This window comes from Linepithema humile, chromosome 3, assembly GCF_040581485.1.
Source record: "Linepithema humile isolate Giens D197 chromosome 3, Lhum_UNIL_v1.0, whole genome shotgun sequence".
NCBI lineage: Eukaryota > Metazoa > Arthropoda > Insecta > Hymenoptera > Formicidae > Linepithema > Linepithema humile.
Window position 1 is genome coordinate 26,232,763 of NC_090130.1, and position 15,725 is coordinate 26,248,487.

At 36.7% G+C, this 15,725-nt stretch overlaps 1 protein-coding gene across 6 annotated transcripts in view; it reads left to right on the forward strand.

Annotated features, from left to right (window-relative positions):
- Pde9 (phosphodiesterase 9) overlaps positions 1-15,725 on the forward strand; it is a 191,068-nt gene that overhangs the window by 139,039 nt on the left and 36,304 nt on the right. For 5 of the 6 annotated variants that reach the window (XM_067351562.1, XM_012369105.2, XM_012369111.2 and 2 more), the window contains 2 exons: positions 6,260-6,517; positions 7,081-7,332. In XM_067351562.1, the coding sequence (XP_067207663.1) occupies positions 7,200-7,332 (133 nt within the window). In that variant the 5' untranslated portion in view covers positions 6,260-6,517; positions 7,081-7,199. Of the gene's footprint in view, positions 1-6,259; positions 6,518-7,077; positions 7,333-15,725 lie in introns of all 6 variants that reach the window. The other variant, XM_012369106.2, reaches the window with a different exon arrangement.

Consider the following 15,725-nt stretch of genomic DNA (forward strand, 5'->3'; position numbering starts at 1 on the left):
CTTCTTGATTCGTTGATTTTTCCTATTGAAACAAGATTTACATAGCGATGCGCATTGTTCTGTTAGCAAACGCGGTACTGATCTTGCGGAAAACGTTTTTATGCAAAATTTGTCAGTCAAGATATGAAATGCACGTTTATGTGAAATGACTACCGTCTTAACTATTTCAGAAATCTTTAATCAACGATTTTCCAATATTTATACAGGTGTTATTTATAATATATCTTATTACGAGAACTTTTCAAATATTACATAATTTTTTTCATGTAGATTTGAACATTGATTCGTCATTCATTCATCATTCATTCGTTATTGGGGGAAAAATGATTTAATTGTTTATTTTAATTTAGTGAGTTATTTACTTTTATTAAATAGTAAGTTGTCAATTATTTATTTTTGGTTGTTAATTCAGTCTTGGGAGGAAAGATTAACGACGACGTTATCTCGGTTTTAAAAGCACGTTACGTCACGATGTGATTGCGAACTTTCTTTTGTATGCATTATTCAGTCGAACATTTGTTATACGGAACGTACGATCGTCAGCAAGTCATAGACCTGTAACAGCAAAACGCGCGACCGCTTGCGGGTGGAAAGTCGATCTCTTTTAACGACGTACAACCCGTTGATCCCTCGATAAACTCGGTCGGCGACATACACTATCGATTGTACGTTGCCGCAAATACGGCGCAGGCGTGACAGACGGGCAACAATCACGCCATGTAAAACACCGAGAGTCGCGTTCACAAAAATTGGGAAATAAAGAACAGATAAAAAGGCGAGAAAGAGTACGCGCCAGAAACGCGCCTCGGTTTAAATTGCGATTAGAACTGCAAATGCGACGGTTAATAGGCGAATGTATTCTAATCGCAATAAACGATAATCTACTTTTAATCGATGAGCATTTCGCATTCCACATCTGCATAAAGATCGGTTATTATTACCGAGATATGCAGTAGCATGAAAGTGCTTATTATTATTATTATCGTTATTGTTATTATTACTGTTAAAATACTCGGATAATCTCTCCCATTTGATACTTTCTGATATTTATTGGCAAGAATGCACAATTATGCAATGCAAAGGCTTTATTGTCATCAATAAGTTATTAACACACGCATATTTGAATCGCTTTAATCCATATTGCGTCAGTATAAATCCCCTTTTCCGAAGATTAATAATCGCCGTGGTTGCACGTCACCCTCGAAGCTGATTGGTGACGTAACAACGCACAGCGGTTGGTATCAACTGATAATTTCCACAGTATATAATTTAGTCTTTATCTGATACCCTCGAACTTTCAAATCTTCTATCTGCTTCATGCTAAGGCGGACAAAAAGATTCGAGTTGCTGGGAAAGTAATTTTGTTTTCAATGCAAATGTTTTTTAAATTGTTGAATGTTTGGCATTCATTCTGTCTGCTGTTTCTCGGGATTCTAGCCTTAAATTTTTTTTCGCTATTTTTAAAACCACCGACGGTCTGCCGGAACGTTTATTACTTAAATGAAAATCGCCAAAACAAAAGTTTTTACATGAAAGTTGGCATGTTTGTTTCCTCAGCATTTTTACTTTGAAATGCATCAGAAATATTTTTCGCAACAAGTTATCGTATTTACATTTTGAGGTTATTGTTTTTATCTTTTAAACATGTAAATAATAATCGATTGAAAATATATTTTGTCTTCTATTCATTGTTGAATTTTATCAGATGGAGCGTACGCATTTTCTACACAATGAGTCGTACAATGATTCTTTTATAAATTTATAAGAAACAATGCTTAACCCCTAACTTTAATCTCAATTTTGAAAATAATATTACTTGTCTGTCAATCCAATACGAAATATAAATCCCTTCATAGATTTTTTTTTCAAACTTGGTTACTTTGTACTATTTGCTCCGCAAAATTCGAATTTACTCGAAAAAAATCTGCAACGTAAATCGGGGATCAGTTATACCGCACATCCACGCCAAAAACAAACGGGAAATTGACATTTTGATTTGAGCTCTTTTTCAAAGAAAAAAAATATGGAAAAATAAAGAAAAAACGTATAAATCCAATATAAATAATCCAACAGTAGCGATTAAAGCGCCAATGGCGTGGACGTGACGACACAATAGTCTGCTACGCATTGCTGAATAAATAAGAGAGAAAACATAACATTTTAATTATCGGGCTTCATAATTTTGAGCGGAACAAACGAATAGGCGGCGTTGTCGTCGTCGAGCGCACTTTTCTAAATGAAAATCTGCAAACTATTCAATCCTGTAACAATCCTTCGTTAGAAGAATCTCTGGACTCGGCGCGACGAGCGTTAATTTATAATAAAATTCTCTCTCGTACATTTTCAAGTTTCTCCTGGAAATTATTGAAGAGAAACAATCATTTCTGCAACAAATCTCTTTTACGATCAGATTCGCTGGCGTGCGTTTCCGGCGGACGAAAGATGCATTTATCGCAAACACTGATTTATTTATGGTTTTTCCATGACCCTTCCCGACCCCGACCTCGCCGTCAATACATATTCGGTGCATCTCATTCGATTATGTCCCACGCGCGTCTTGTCGCGTTATCAGGTATGAAACTGACTAGTGCAATCCAATTATCGTCATGACGGCCGCCGATGTCACGACAGATCTCGTCTCGGTCGGGATTTTATTCAGCTTTTATGTGTTACGAGTGTCGTCGTCGCGCCGAGAGCTTTACTCGAGCTTTATTCGAGCTGGTTTCAACCGGCTGAGAAAGATTACTGTATAAAGAAGGAGAGGCGACGTCGTATGATGGGAGTTTAGATGCGAGCCGAAGTGTTCATACGTGAGCAGCATATTTGCAACTTATTGTACTTTTATATGCGAATAAATCAATCTGTATAAAAATTTCTAATTCCTTTGCATATTACTTGCTAGTATATTTTGCATAAATGAATAATAAATATATATGTCAAAGAAAATTCCATATGGTTGTAGATTATAGATTATTCTATTATAAAAGTACTTACACATAAATCTTCGCTGACATGTAAATCCATAAAATTCATAAAAAAAGATATAAATTTCAAATTTAAAAGTCCATATATCATGTTTGAAATATTGCAACATGCGGATTAAACGGAAGAAAACTGTAAAATGGGTTACTTGTAAAATAATTTACTATAATCCTTACACTATTATTTCATCGGTTAAATGTCAGTGTTTTTGTCCGTTTACGATGTTGACCGTTTAATTAATAACATTTTTAATAATCTTAATGAGCGACGTGTTATTATACTGCAAATCATTATCGCGACTGCAGCAGACAGTGCGGAAATTAGTAACACGTCGTCGTCGCCGCTATTAAGCCTGTTTTTCGCGCTCCCTTGACGAAAAAAAAAGCACTTGATGCTGATCCAATTAGACGCCACGATCTTCTTCGCTGACTCGGTTTGCTTCGGAAAGCAGAAATTTGCTGAAAGCTGAAGTCTAAAGTCGCGCGAATATTACCACGTCATAGTTAGCCACTTTACGCTCAGGAATGATTACTCCCTTTTGATGACCATCTCTCTCTCTCTCTGTCTCCCGTCTTTTTACTCTGTACATCCTTGAGATTCTTAAGGGTGGAAGCTGGTTGTAAACTTACTCAACCGATATTTTACTGTTAACGTTACGACGCGTTTTTGCGCGACTCAAAGACTGCTGCTGTCTTCCCCTTAAAGGTGGACTAAACATTTGCTGCTTCTGCCTTTAATATAATCGAGTTAAAGATTATATTAAATTGCGAGTTTCAACGCAAATTTATAATAGTTATTTAATACTTCAAATTAATGTTCCATTCGTGTCATGTTTCGCTATCACATTAAATGTGATGAAATAAAATTTTATTTATTACTTGCACGAGTTGTAAGATTATATAAAATACTTGATAATATTCGAAAAGATACTCAGTGAATTTGGATTTATTTTGTAATCTTATTTAAAATTAAACCTAAACGTTAATTTTCGGGGTCTTTTTAATGTCAGTGTTATACGATATGAAACATTTTAATTGTGTTCGGAAATAAAATCACTGTTAGATTTTTATCATTATCAGCTTCACATTCGTCGAAAAAAATGGTACGCCCCGGAAATCTGATACAAATCTTCCCAGATGGCTCGTATACTTAATGGAAAAATCGATACTTGCGACGTTACCAACTGCTAGTTTTAATATCTTGCAACAGTATAGTCGCAATAAAGAACGGCAAATTTCGCGAAGACATCATAAATTCACGACGCCGCTCGCCGTGTCTCTTCGCTTTCGAGGCGTCGCCTGACGTCGTTTCGGGGCAGTAAATGCAGAGGTGGGCAGAGCGACTATATCGTGGCTTCTAATTTCCACTGGCGACCTTGGGCAAAGAAATCGTAAATTTTTCACACCCACGTGTTTCTACCTGGGCGTGGCAGGCGCGACGAGAGGAAACAGATGGACGACCGAAAGGACGACGATTCTTTCCACGGGAGACAAAAATTCTCTCGTTTTCGCGTCACGAAGCACTCCGACGGCAATTATTTGTCCCCGACATCTTGCTGTTGCAAAAGAGTCGCGCGTTTCCGTGATTCTTCCACCTTCACCGCCAACGCAGTCATAAAATGCCTTGATCCCAGAGAAAAATATGTTGTTGCGAGATACACCCGGCAATAGAAACTGGCATCATTTAATCAAGAAAATGTCTTGCGGAAAACGATCTGTTTTAAGGAAGTATTTGTGTCAGTTTTTCTTCACGAGAGAAAATATGAAAACAAATCTGCAAATGACTGAGGAAATACGCAGAAATACGTTAATAAATTATTTGCTTTGTGATTAGTAATGTGATATGACGCGCGATGCTCATCTTTTATTTGTTTGTTATTCATCTAGAAAATTAAATATTTATGTTTGCATTTTAATTCAAGCAACAAGAATTAATAGCGCGGCTTTTGGACTGCAAGAGAGTTATGAAGCATTAATTAATATATAAAAACATTTTGATGAACTTTGGGCTCTCTTCAGCCCGAGAAAACACAAAAAGAACAGTAAAATTCAAAATATATAAAAATTATGAAAAGAATGATCATCACATGTCAAAGCAAATTCGATCAGAGTTGCACGTGCGATCGGTTAGTTCAGTTTTTGTTCTGTAATTTATTTTAACCCTATTTTGATCCTTCTCTTTTTATATTTTTCATCTTGTTTGAAATTGTTTCTCGGGCTAAGGACAGCCTGAAGTTATAGTCTTCGTTTTTTGTGTATTGATTAATAGCGATTCGTGATTCTTGTGCTTCAATAGCCGTGCTTCGTCCGATTCTTTTTTATCATTCTTTGCCTTTGAAGAATCACACATTAGAGTTTTTCTAACTCATGATCGCATTGAATCTTCCAGCCTCTTTCAAGGATTCCCGACTCGCTCAAGGAATTCGCGCAAACGGTCTATTTCTTGCTAGTAAAACCTTTATGGCTCTTATCTTTTCTGAGCACCTCTTCAATTTTATTAGGCGCATCAACTTGAACGGACATCCCATTCAGCCCTCGATTCGCACTGCGGTTTTTAGGTTTCACGAAATTCCACTGTTATTTCTCACGACAAATGCTTTTCACTTTGTGTATAACTACGCAAATTTCTGGGATCCTGGCATGGAAGCGGTTACGAACGCAACCCATACTTTGCATACCGTTGCCGGGGAAAGTTCGCGATATACCCTGTAATCAGAACACTTTCGCTCCGCCAAATGCAATAAATGCTTTCGTATCTGAATGCAGGTGCGCGAATCGCTTTAGTGATGTGCACATTTCACCTGCAATTTCGTAAATGTGTCCTTTCCTTACACCCTGTCTTTAATGCTCGGCCGACAAAGCTCGCAAGAAACTCTGCACGCAGCCCGAGTCGAAATTTGCTAGAATTGAATTCTTCTCACGATTTTAATTAAATATTGTAATATTTTTATTAAACAGAATATTGATAAATAATTTAATTAGATTTTCATTATTATTTATTTATTATATTATTATTATTATTATTTTATTTAAAATAAATTCAATAATTGAATATTGAATATATAGATACGAGAGGAAGAAAGAGCAGTATGCAATTAAATTTCTGTCAACGAAAGATTATTACAATTATGCAAACATCCGGGAATATTTGTGCTGATTCTTGATTTAATTGAAAGCGGCTAATTTTTTATTGAGAATCAAGAAAGATTTAATGTGCAATGTTGCTATTTTCATTATCGAGACGTGTCACTCAATAGGGATGAATTTTTCTGTTGCAGAATGGACTATGAGGAAACTTGGTACCGGCTGGTACTAGACGAACGGTCGGCCACGCTTGTGCGAAATCGTCGGTCATTGTTGTCGGCGCGTCTCCGATCCGTCCAATCCCGAAGCCAGCGACAGGTGTCGCGTGTGGCAGCAGATACGAGCTCGACAGGTGCGATAATCGGGGGTGGCCCGGTCGTTGCCGCCGCCGGGCCGGCGATGCGACGATGAGCTCGCCGAGGGTGCTGCTACCCCTCCACACCCGACCAAAGGTGAGTAATATTTTGTAGTATTTTGTGATTGAATATCACATCTTTTCGGCGCGTACCGTTTTTTCTCTTTAATTGAGAAAATTTTATTTTGGCGCTAGATGAACTCTAAAAAAGTTAAATTGATCAACTCTATGAAATGAAAAGTAGAGAAAATTGATAAATACTAATCGTGTATTCTGTTATCAAGAAATTTTGATCGATTTGATTATCAAACGATCTATAATGTAAAGCGAATCGTCAATCATCTATCAAACTTTAAAATGAGCACACCTTGCGCCTATTATCGATGCGATATGTCTCGCTGATTTGTTTGTTTAACCTTTGAATCTTGTGACGTAATATATTGAGGAAATGAAACGTGACGTCACAAACCTTCGTGCGTCACAAGATATGCGAAAAGGCAGTACGTCCTTCTGCCTAGCGAGCGTAATACAACAATATCCGGAGAGAACCGCGGCAGAGACAAAAGCGCGTTTGTTAATGCGAGTGGTGCGGCGCGGTACTCTGGAATACGACGTAGTGTCTCTCTAATGTGTAAGTCTTTCACCTTTGTGTCCCAGCAGCCCCGCGTAGTAGCAAGGCCGGGTAGTCTCGGAAACTGCGGCAGTAGCAGCAGCAGCAGCAGCGAGGCCGAGCGACGAGGAGCGGCAGGCGGTTCAAGGCCGAAACTATTCGCGTGGCCATGGACTACGAGGCGAGGAACGGAACCGGCAGCAACGACAACGAGGAGTACACCAATATTTACTTCATCGTCGGCGACCGCAGGGAGACGGCCACTTACAAGACAAATCAGGTCACGGACATGGAGCTCAAGGGTGAGTGTGCGAGGGAAACTTTTATTACTCTCCCGGGCGAAAAAGTTTCATTGACTTTGCCATTGACTTGGTATTCAGCGAACTTTTCCCCTTTCTTTAATGCCGCGTTCTTAAGAAAGTATGCATGTTATGGTGGAGGTATGATTAATTGGTATTTTCATAAAGTTATCGCTACGCTTTTATAGACCGGCGAAGTAAAATTTTTAATTAAAGTAAAATTAAAGCAATTAGTGCGTTCATTTCATATGTTTGCTTTTATAAAAGCGCAGACAATTATGTAAAATACACATTCAAATTTCTTATATTTATTAATGTAACTAGGAATTTTTTTCACAGAAATGCTAGAAATTTTGATAAATTATTATGATAATAATCGATGACGTATAATAAAAGCATAAATTATCGTGCATTTCAATTTTACTACGTAAATTTTTCTTTTACTACAAGGATTTAATATTATGGCTTGCATCATAAGAGACTTAATTATAATATTAATAAATCAGTCCACAAACTTGTCTTTAGTCGAACCAATAATGAATAATTTATATTTAAATTTAAAAAAACATGGAGGATTTTTAAATAAATTTTAACTCTTAATTGAAGTCTACGTGAAAATATATATTGCAGAAATTCTCTCTCTCTCTCTTTCTCACAGGATTATTGTTTTCACTATCTAAATTATGCAAAGCACCTTGCATAGTGCATAGTTTGAAAGTTCCATTATTATCATCAAAGTTGGATAAATCTGCGGATTCAATAAGATTCATTGCCGTTGCGAGAATATTCAATTTATCAGTAATCTAATTGAATCGCGCAAGAGGAAAAAGATGTTTTCGTAAAGTTAGCCGCTCATTAATCTTTCGGCGAGAGAGACATTTTATCAGGGTCGAAAATCTCACACCGAAACGCGTCGTACCTGCTCCCACGTCTTCTTCCAAATTATTCACTCGGACTGTACGATTGTGTGCGGAAGTGTACTTCGCCGCGATGAAAGCGGCGGCGGAAAGCTTCGTGCTTTCCGTCGTCGGTGGCATCGCGAATATTAGGCATTCGCGATGCCACATTTAATTATCGATTTCGACGCGACACGCGCAAGCTAATTCCGAGTGGTCGAGACGCTCGGTTTATGCCTTTGGTTCGCTACCGTCCGATATGTATGAAAGCAGTCCTCCGAAGCACTACCAAAATTATGTTTGCACACACTTCACCTTCGTGCCGTGACCTATCGACCGGACGGCCGCGCCATGTCGTTTCTCCCGTCTCCGATCGAGTGGCTGACCGACCGGTGCTTCTCCCGCAACCCTCGTCTGGAGGCAAAATAGCATGAATACGCACTTGTGCCAACTCGACTCCTTCAACCCTTTCACGGTTGAAATGATTATTTCGAATTTGAGAGAAGTGGCGACTTGGAGAGCGCGCAAAAATAGCCGGATTGAACATTTTTCATCTCCCTTATTCATTTTGTTTGATATTTTCGTTACATTCTTACCTTCTTTCTCTTTTTTTTAACTATGCTCTCTCATTATTTTTCTTTTTTTATTTCTTATGGCGTATCGTAGTTTTATTTTATTTTGCGTATTGTTACCGCAGTGCGCATTATAGTTTGTAATTGTACCGTAGTTTCATTATACTTTTTGTATCGTTATTGCGGTGTGCACTGAAATTCTATTTACATAGCAACACAATGGATTTCTCATTTAATTTTTGTGCAACTTGGAATATTGTTTAATCAACTTTTTCATACTTTTTGAAATTTTATTAGGTATTTATATACTATAATGCTTCAATGGATACATTTAAAAAAGTTTCGACGATTTATTCTCGACAGGCTAATTTTAACTATTCTCTGATACGATACATTTTCAAACATCGCGAATCTTTCCCAATTAAAAAACAAAAAAAATATTTTATGATCAAATTGAGCCGCTTAATATCACTTAATTGAACGAAATCCACCGCTATTTCGACTTGTTTACGCACAGGAAATTCGCGTTTGATAATTGGCAATTACAGATATATAGATTATTTGATAATATATTAGTCAATTACGGTTCTCGGCTCATTCAAAATTAACTATCAGAAATAGAATATTCCAATTTTCGAAATGTCGATCGCGGTAATTATCCGCGCGTGTCTAACGGCGATATTATCTGGTAATTATAACAGCGAAATAGGTGTCATTACGGACGATGATTGTATTACGCGAATTTAACGATGTATTACATGCGCTAGGCTTGCATTACGTAATTAAAATTCTAAACGCAATGTGTACAGTCTTGTATGTCGTTTAAGGGAAACAGCTTTGTCAAGCAGTGATGTTACCAGCGGTAACACGACGGTACAAAGTCATATTACAACGTGGACAAGGCGTCATCGAGGTCTTACCCTATAGCATGATCTCCGACCTAAAGCCGTGTCGTCCTAAAGCCGAGCTTTCCAGCCTCGAGCTTTAACTTCTCTGTTTGACAACTGGAGAAGATTACACTTCATGTTAAATCGCGACTTTTCATTTAAAACTTCCAGCTAGTAGTTTAAGAATGATGCAATATGTATGCAGACCGCGTCGCCTACAATGACAAACTTTTCCTCAACTATACTCGTAAATCACGCGGATGCTAAAAACCGTAGTAAAAAGAGAGGTGATTGTTTCAATGTCGGTGAATAGTTTTAAAAAGTTTTTTTTTTATATAAGTGTGTGTCTTTTCATGGGAAAACTTTTATTGCATTTTAATATTAGAAGCGCCGGGAGAGGAGAAAACAAGATTTAAATGACTCTTTCCGACGACTTTTCGATAAAGTAGAACAAAATGAATAAAGTGATTAAGTTTCAAAGCATTAAAAATTAAAAAATTGTGTAATATTTAATTCACATAATCGATAACACTGCAGTGCAGAGACATTTGCGAAATGTTAATTTGTAATAAAATGCAAGATTTTCTTAAATAATTTTTCTGTATTGTTATCATATGATATTGTTATTATTTTATTTTTACTTTTTCGTCGATGCAGCATATAAAAGTTGGGGAAAGCTTGCTTTGAGATGCATCGAATTATTTTCATAAACAATGTGGTTTTAGTTATTTATATTTTTGCAATGAATTCAACATTTTGACAAATTTTTAAAACTCTAATCTTTGAATTGAAAATAACATTAAGTTATATATTTTTTATTCTAAAAATACGTGATAAAGTGTCAGAAATATTCGTGTCGAGTATAATCCGAGTTGCCGAATGAAATATTATGTCGAGCACGGTTCTCGATTTATAAAGATTAATGTTGGCAGTTTGGAAGTGGTCTGTTTTTCAGTTTTGATCTTAGGTATGAAGCATCGTTTTATTCATTTATCTTCTACAGTATTGTAGGATGTATGCTTCCAAGATTATTACTGCTATCAGTATTATGGCCGTTGTTATTGTTTCGGTCGTATTTTCTCAGAAGACCGCGAGCTACCGCATCTTTCCACCTCACTTTGATGAACATAGAACGCTTCGCTGCTCGTTCTTGTTTCCTATATAGTCGTTCCCACTTAACTAAAAAGGCTTTTAACGAGGCCGACTTTGCGAAAAATGTGCCACGAGAATGTGCCACGCAACCGATCGATATGCCGTCGCGGCCGGCTGAATCGAACCTCTCGCTTTTCGCTTCTCGGCAAATGAGAGTTTTACACCGCTCGCGGAGTAACGGAAAGTCCACGCGTCTTTTCCTGCAACGAGATTTTTCCGATAATTATTCATCGAGCTATGTTTCCGGCAAACGTAGATAGCTTTGCAAGAACAAAGAAAAAAAAAAAAAAAAATAACGATGCCGCAAAAGTGTCTGTGACAAGAAATAAAGAAAACGTCTGTCTATATTCTTTTTGTTTTTCGGAACGTGTCGTGTTTTTTATCGAACTTCTTGCAATCTCCCGAAGGGTTGTTAAAGCAGAGCTGAGCGAACTGGGAAATCGAATGCCCGGCTGGGTGCAGCTCTAAATGTCTCGCACATGTTTTACGTGGCCGAGGACAGCCGCGTTGTCCGACACATAAACGACCACTTTTGGCCATTTTATTGATCATAAACGGAATTGCACCGCCCTCGGACCTATTTCCAGGATACTCTGTCGAGAAAGGGTTGCGTAAGCCGCAAATTGGAAATGTCGAACTAAAAAATATTCTTTGATACTTTTATCACAAACAATTTTTACTTCCAATTATTCTGTTGTTCAAACGATATCATATTGCGTGTTGCAATTAATTCCTACGGTCAAGTTAAAATTTGTCAAAGATAATTTATTTTTTTTTTATCTTGACTTTAAAGAAAGTAAAAGTTATGATTGCTTATGTATGTTATGCGTAAAACAGATCAAGAATGCAATAATATATGAATAAAACATATTGTACATGAAACATATGAAACACATACGGAGACATAAAAAATGTTTTATGTTTGTCAGAAAGTTGATAAAAGTAACAACGCGCACTTTTTTTTTTATATAACTTTTGCAAAGTTTTTGCAAAACTATCGCGAAACTTTTACGAAAGCAGCTCTTATTGCAAAAGCCACTGATGCATTTTCCTACGTTTATATCTTTTCCTTTCTTGCGTTTAATAACTGCGCCGTGGGTCGAGATAAAACTTTTTTTTTATTATAAATCATGAGCTTTATATTGGCTCTTAGAACTTCCCGACGTGCTCATCTCGTTATAACCCATTTGTCTTACGTCATTTCTTTTGATGTTTTTGCTACCACTGTAAACCTACCAGGGGCCACTTTGCTACAGCATGAGCAAGCTTTTGTTATCGTGATATCTCATTATCCGAGACGAGAAATTAATATCGGGTGCCGTCATTATACTCTCTCGTTACAGCGAGATTGTTGCTACGATGTGAAGTCGACATCGGCGGCGCACGTTGCTCCTCCTCCCCGTGACGCGGACAATCTCGGAATTGCATCGCTGTGGCGGTAATTTTCATTATTGTCTCTTTCTCTCTCTCTCTCTTTTTCTTTCTCTCTCTCTCTCTCTTTCTCTCTCTCTCTCGTAGACAATAATTCAATTTATTTTCATTCCCTCTTTTTTTTTCTGTAACACGAGTGAAATTCGAAATGTCGAAAGAATTCTGTAATGTGACATTGCGGCACGAACTTCCACTTTTCATTTGAGAATATTGCAATTATGCCTCCTGGTAGAAAAGCACCGTTTGCACGAAACCAATTTTTCAATTTTCACGTCTCCTCCTGCTAACCTGTAAAGGTTTAAAGCGGAGCAACGTGTAACGAGGTGCATTTACGCATTTACCTTAATGCAGCATGTACGGCCTCTACACGTACAGGCATAAATATCGATTGGTGGGCAGAGGCTCTAACGTGCCTGCGACCCCACCTGCTATCCAATCAACTCGTGTCCCGAACATCCCTTCTATTCTCTAATAATATTACCAGCCAAGTTGCGTAAAAAATACTCAACTTTGAAAATGTTTTCTTTGTTTTTATTTCCAAGCGACATACGTATAATATTAAAAATCACACACAAATACCAAAATTACATTGTTTATTGGAATAACGTTATAACGTTACAATAATGGTTCTAACTGAACAGATTTTTATTTTATTTAACTATAGAAATAAAAAAGCAGTTTAATGAAGTTTTTGCATAATGCTGAAATATTTAGAGAAACACTAAAAGTGCGGAAAATAAATACTTTTCGCACTCATGTCGTCTTATATTTCGGCACATAACGATGCCTAACTCGAGAATTGTTATTTTTGCTCTTCAAATCTTGAGCGTAAAAATAAGATTCTTATCGGATGCAGACTATTTCTATCGATTTAATGATCTTGTATTAAAAGAAAAGTTAGGTCACAGCAATACTATTTTTATAAGTCAGCTTGTTTTTCACATTATCATTATAGTTTGATGATTCATCTAATTATATTTTCTTTTCTTAAATAGACTATAAATTAAATTATTTTTATCATGATACTGCCACACACAGGTCTTCAAAAACTTTTCTCTGATTGTTTTTTCGGAAACAAAACTCTGCTTCTTTGCGAGTAGAAGAAATCTTGTTTCGCTGACGTATATCCCCCTCAGGCTTGCATATTATTGCAGACGCTCTTCCATGCGGTGCATAAATAAAATTATACAGCTTAATTATGACGAAGGGTGAAGCGAAATCTTACGGGCATTATGAAAAATCATATTTGAGGACGAAATGTCTAAGAAAAGAAGGCTAAAATGGAGGAGATCATAGCAACTTGCAAAATGGTTATACAGTCGTGTTTCGTTTTATGATAATTTGTTATATGTGATTAACATCTACAATTAACGGTGGAATAAATTTCCGAGAACTATTTACTCATTACTGACGTATTTCAAATACTGGGTAAAATACTAAAATTTTAATTAAAGAATATATAAGGGCCAATAATTTAAACACCAAAAGGTTAATAAAAGCAAAACGGCCAGTGCTAGAACGGTCGTGCATTATAGGTCGAAACGTTGTTGTTATCATATATATGTTTGTATAATACACAGGTACGACCATCTAGCACTGGCTGTTTTACTTTTTATTAACCTTTTGATATTTAAAATACTAAAATACTAAAACGAACACCCATGATTTTATGTGGATTTATTTGCAATGGATTTTTTTCTATAGACTTTTCGCACACTGAATTGATTATGCAAATAAAACTGTATGTAAATATGATTTATTTATTTGTAAAATACGAATAAATTCTCATTTGAATACATATCTTCGATACGCGGATAAATTTTTGTTTAAATGAAAAGTTATTCTCTTTTTATTTGCATATAAAAACTTTATTTTATTTCGTTATTCGTGAATTTGTCAATTCTACTTTTTAAACATCTCGACGCCCGTCGTTTCGTCGCGTTTTTATTTGCCGGAGAATTGCCGGAGGATTTTCCGCCGTCCGGACTCGTCACCGGTACGAAGTCCGAACGAAGTCCCGGAAATCGAGTGGTGCGAAATTATCGGCGGCGGAACCGCTTCCGGGATTCGCTTCCGGAATGCACGAGATGGAACGCGGATTCGTCGCGCGGCACGACACCCATTGCAGGAATCTCCCTCCCTCGCAATCGGGCGCGTCGGAAACTCAATTTCTCGCTGTTGAAAGTTACATTTATTTTGCGAATGAAAGTCGCGCGTCGCCGGGCAGAAACAATGTTGCGTCACCGTTGCGGAATTTATTTATTTATCGCCTCATTTACTTGCACTGGCATTATTAATAAAGATTGTGATCTTGTTGTGAGCTGATGATACATTCACATTGACGTACCTATCACGTTTAATATTTCACAAATTATTAATGATATTTACAACTTGAATGATATTTTGTTATAGATAATGGGAATTATTAACATCAAAATATAATATCCAAATATGAAAACATGAATAATATAGTAAAATATTCCGAATGTGAAAAGTGCAGAATTTAATTTAAAAAATACAAGATAAATTTGATGTGTTTTTGATATATGTGTTTGATTATATATATTTTTCACGGACTTTTATTATTTTCGATTATTTTTGAAATGTTTTACTCTTTTAATATAATTTTTGATAATCACTGTTATATATTCAAATCTCTAATTGCAAGTTTAAAGAAGGAAAAAAGTAGCACGTATTAGTTTCTTAATTTTCTAACTTTTCATGAAAATTAAACCTTGAAAACATGTTGTTTTATGTATTTATTATGTTTACATAAAAAGAATCATATTCCTCTTGTTACATCACGAATTCTATTACATTTTTTATAAGAAATTATTGCACTTTTTTATTCAGATACTGATAAAAGCTTTTTCCGAGAAAAGTCAGCTGATTTTTAAAACATGAAGTTCTAAATAAAGTTTTCGCTGGCGGACTTTTGATTTTATCAAATTCGCGGTAGTTCATCTCTCTATACGATACCATTAACGTCTCGAACAAACCGCCTTCCGACGGCGACACAGCGCGTCGTACACCTCGCCCCAATGATATTGGCCTCAACAAAATAATGAATAAATTGAGCGTGGGTCACAATAAAAATATAATCGTCCGCCGTACGTCCATGATTCACGATTCATTATCCTATTATTGTCAATGGACGAGCAGAAGATAGCTCCCTTCCACTGATCCCGTCATCATCCTTCCTTTGGATACATATACGCTGTTGTGTACGATTTATTTTGCTCCGCATCGTGCGAATCTGACAGCATTTCGTTGCGTGCAAACTGGTCGTAAGGTCCAACGATTGGAGCCTTTGTACTGAAACGAGATTTGTGCGCTCGAGCTTCGCTACTTATCCGAACTCATAAATTCGACGAATTTACCGAAAAACCGACGTTGCAATGGAAGACAAGATTTTAATTATTCTCAGTAGAAGGCATTCATTAATTTAATGAACACAG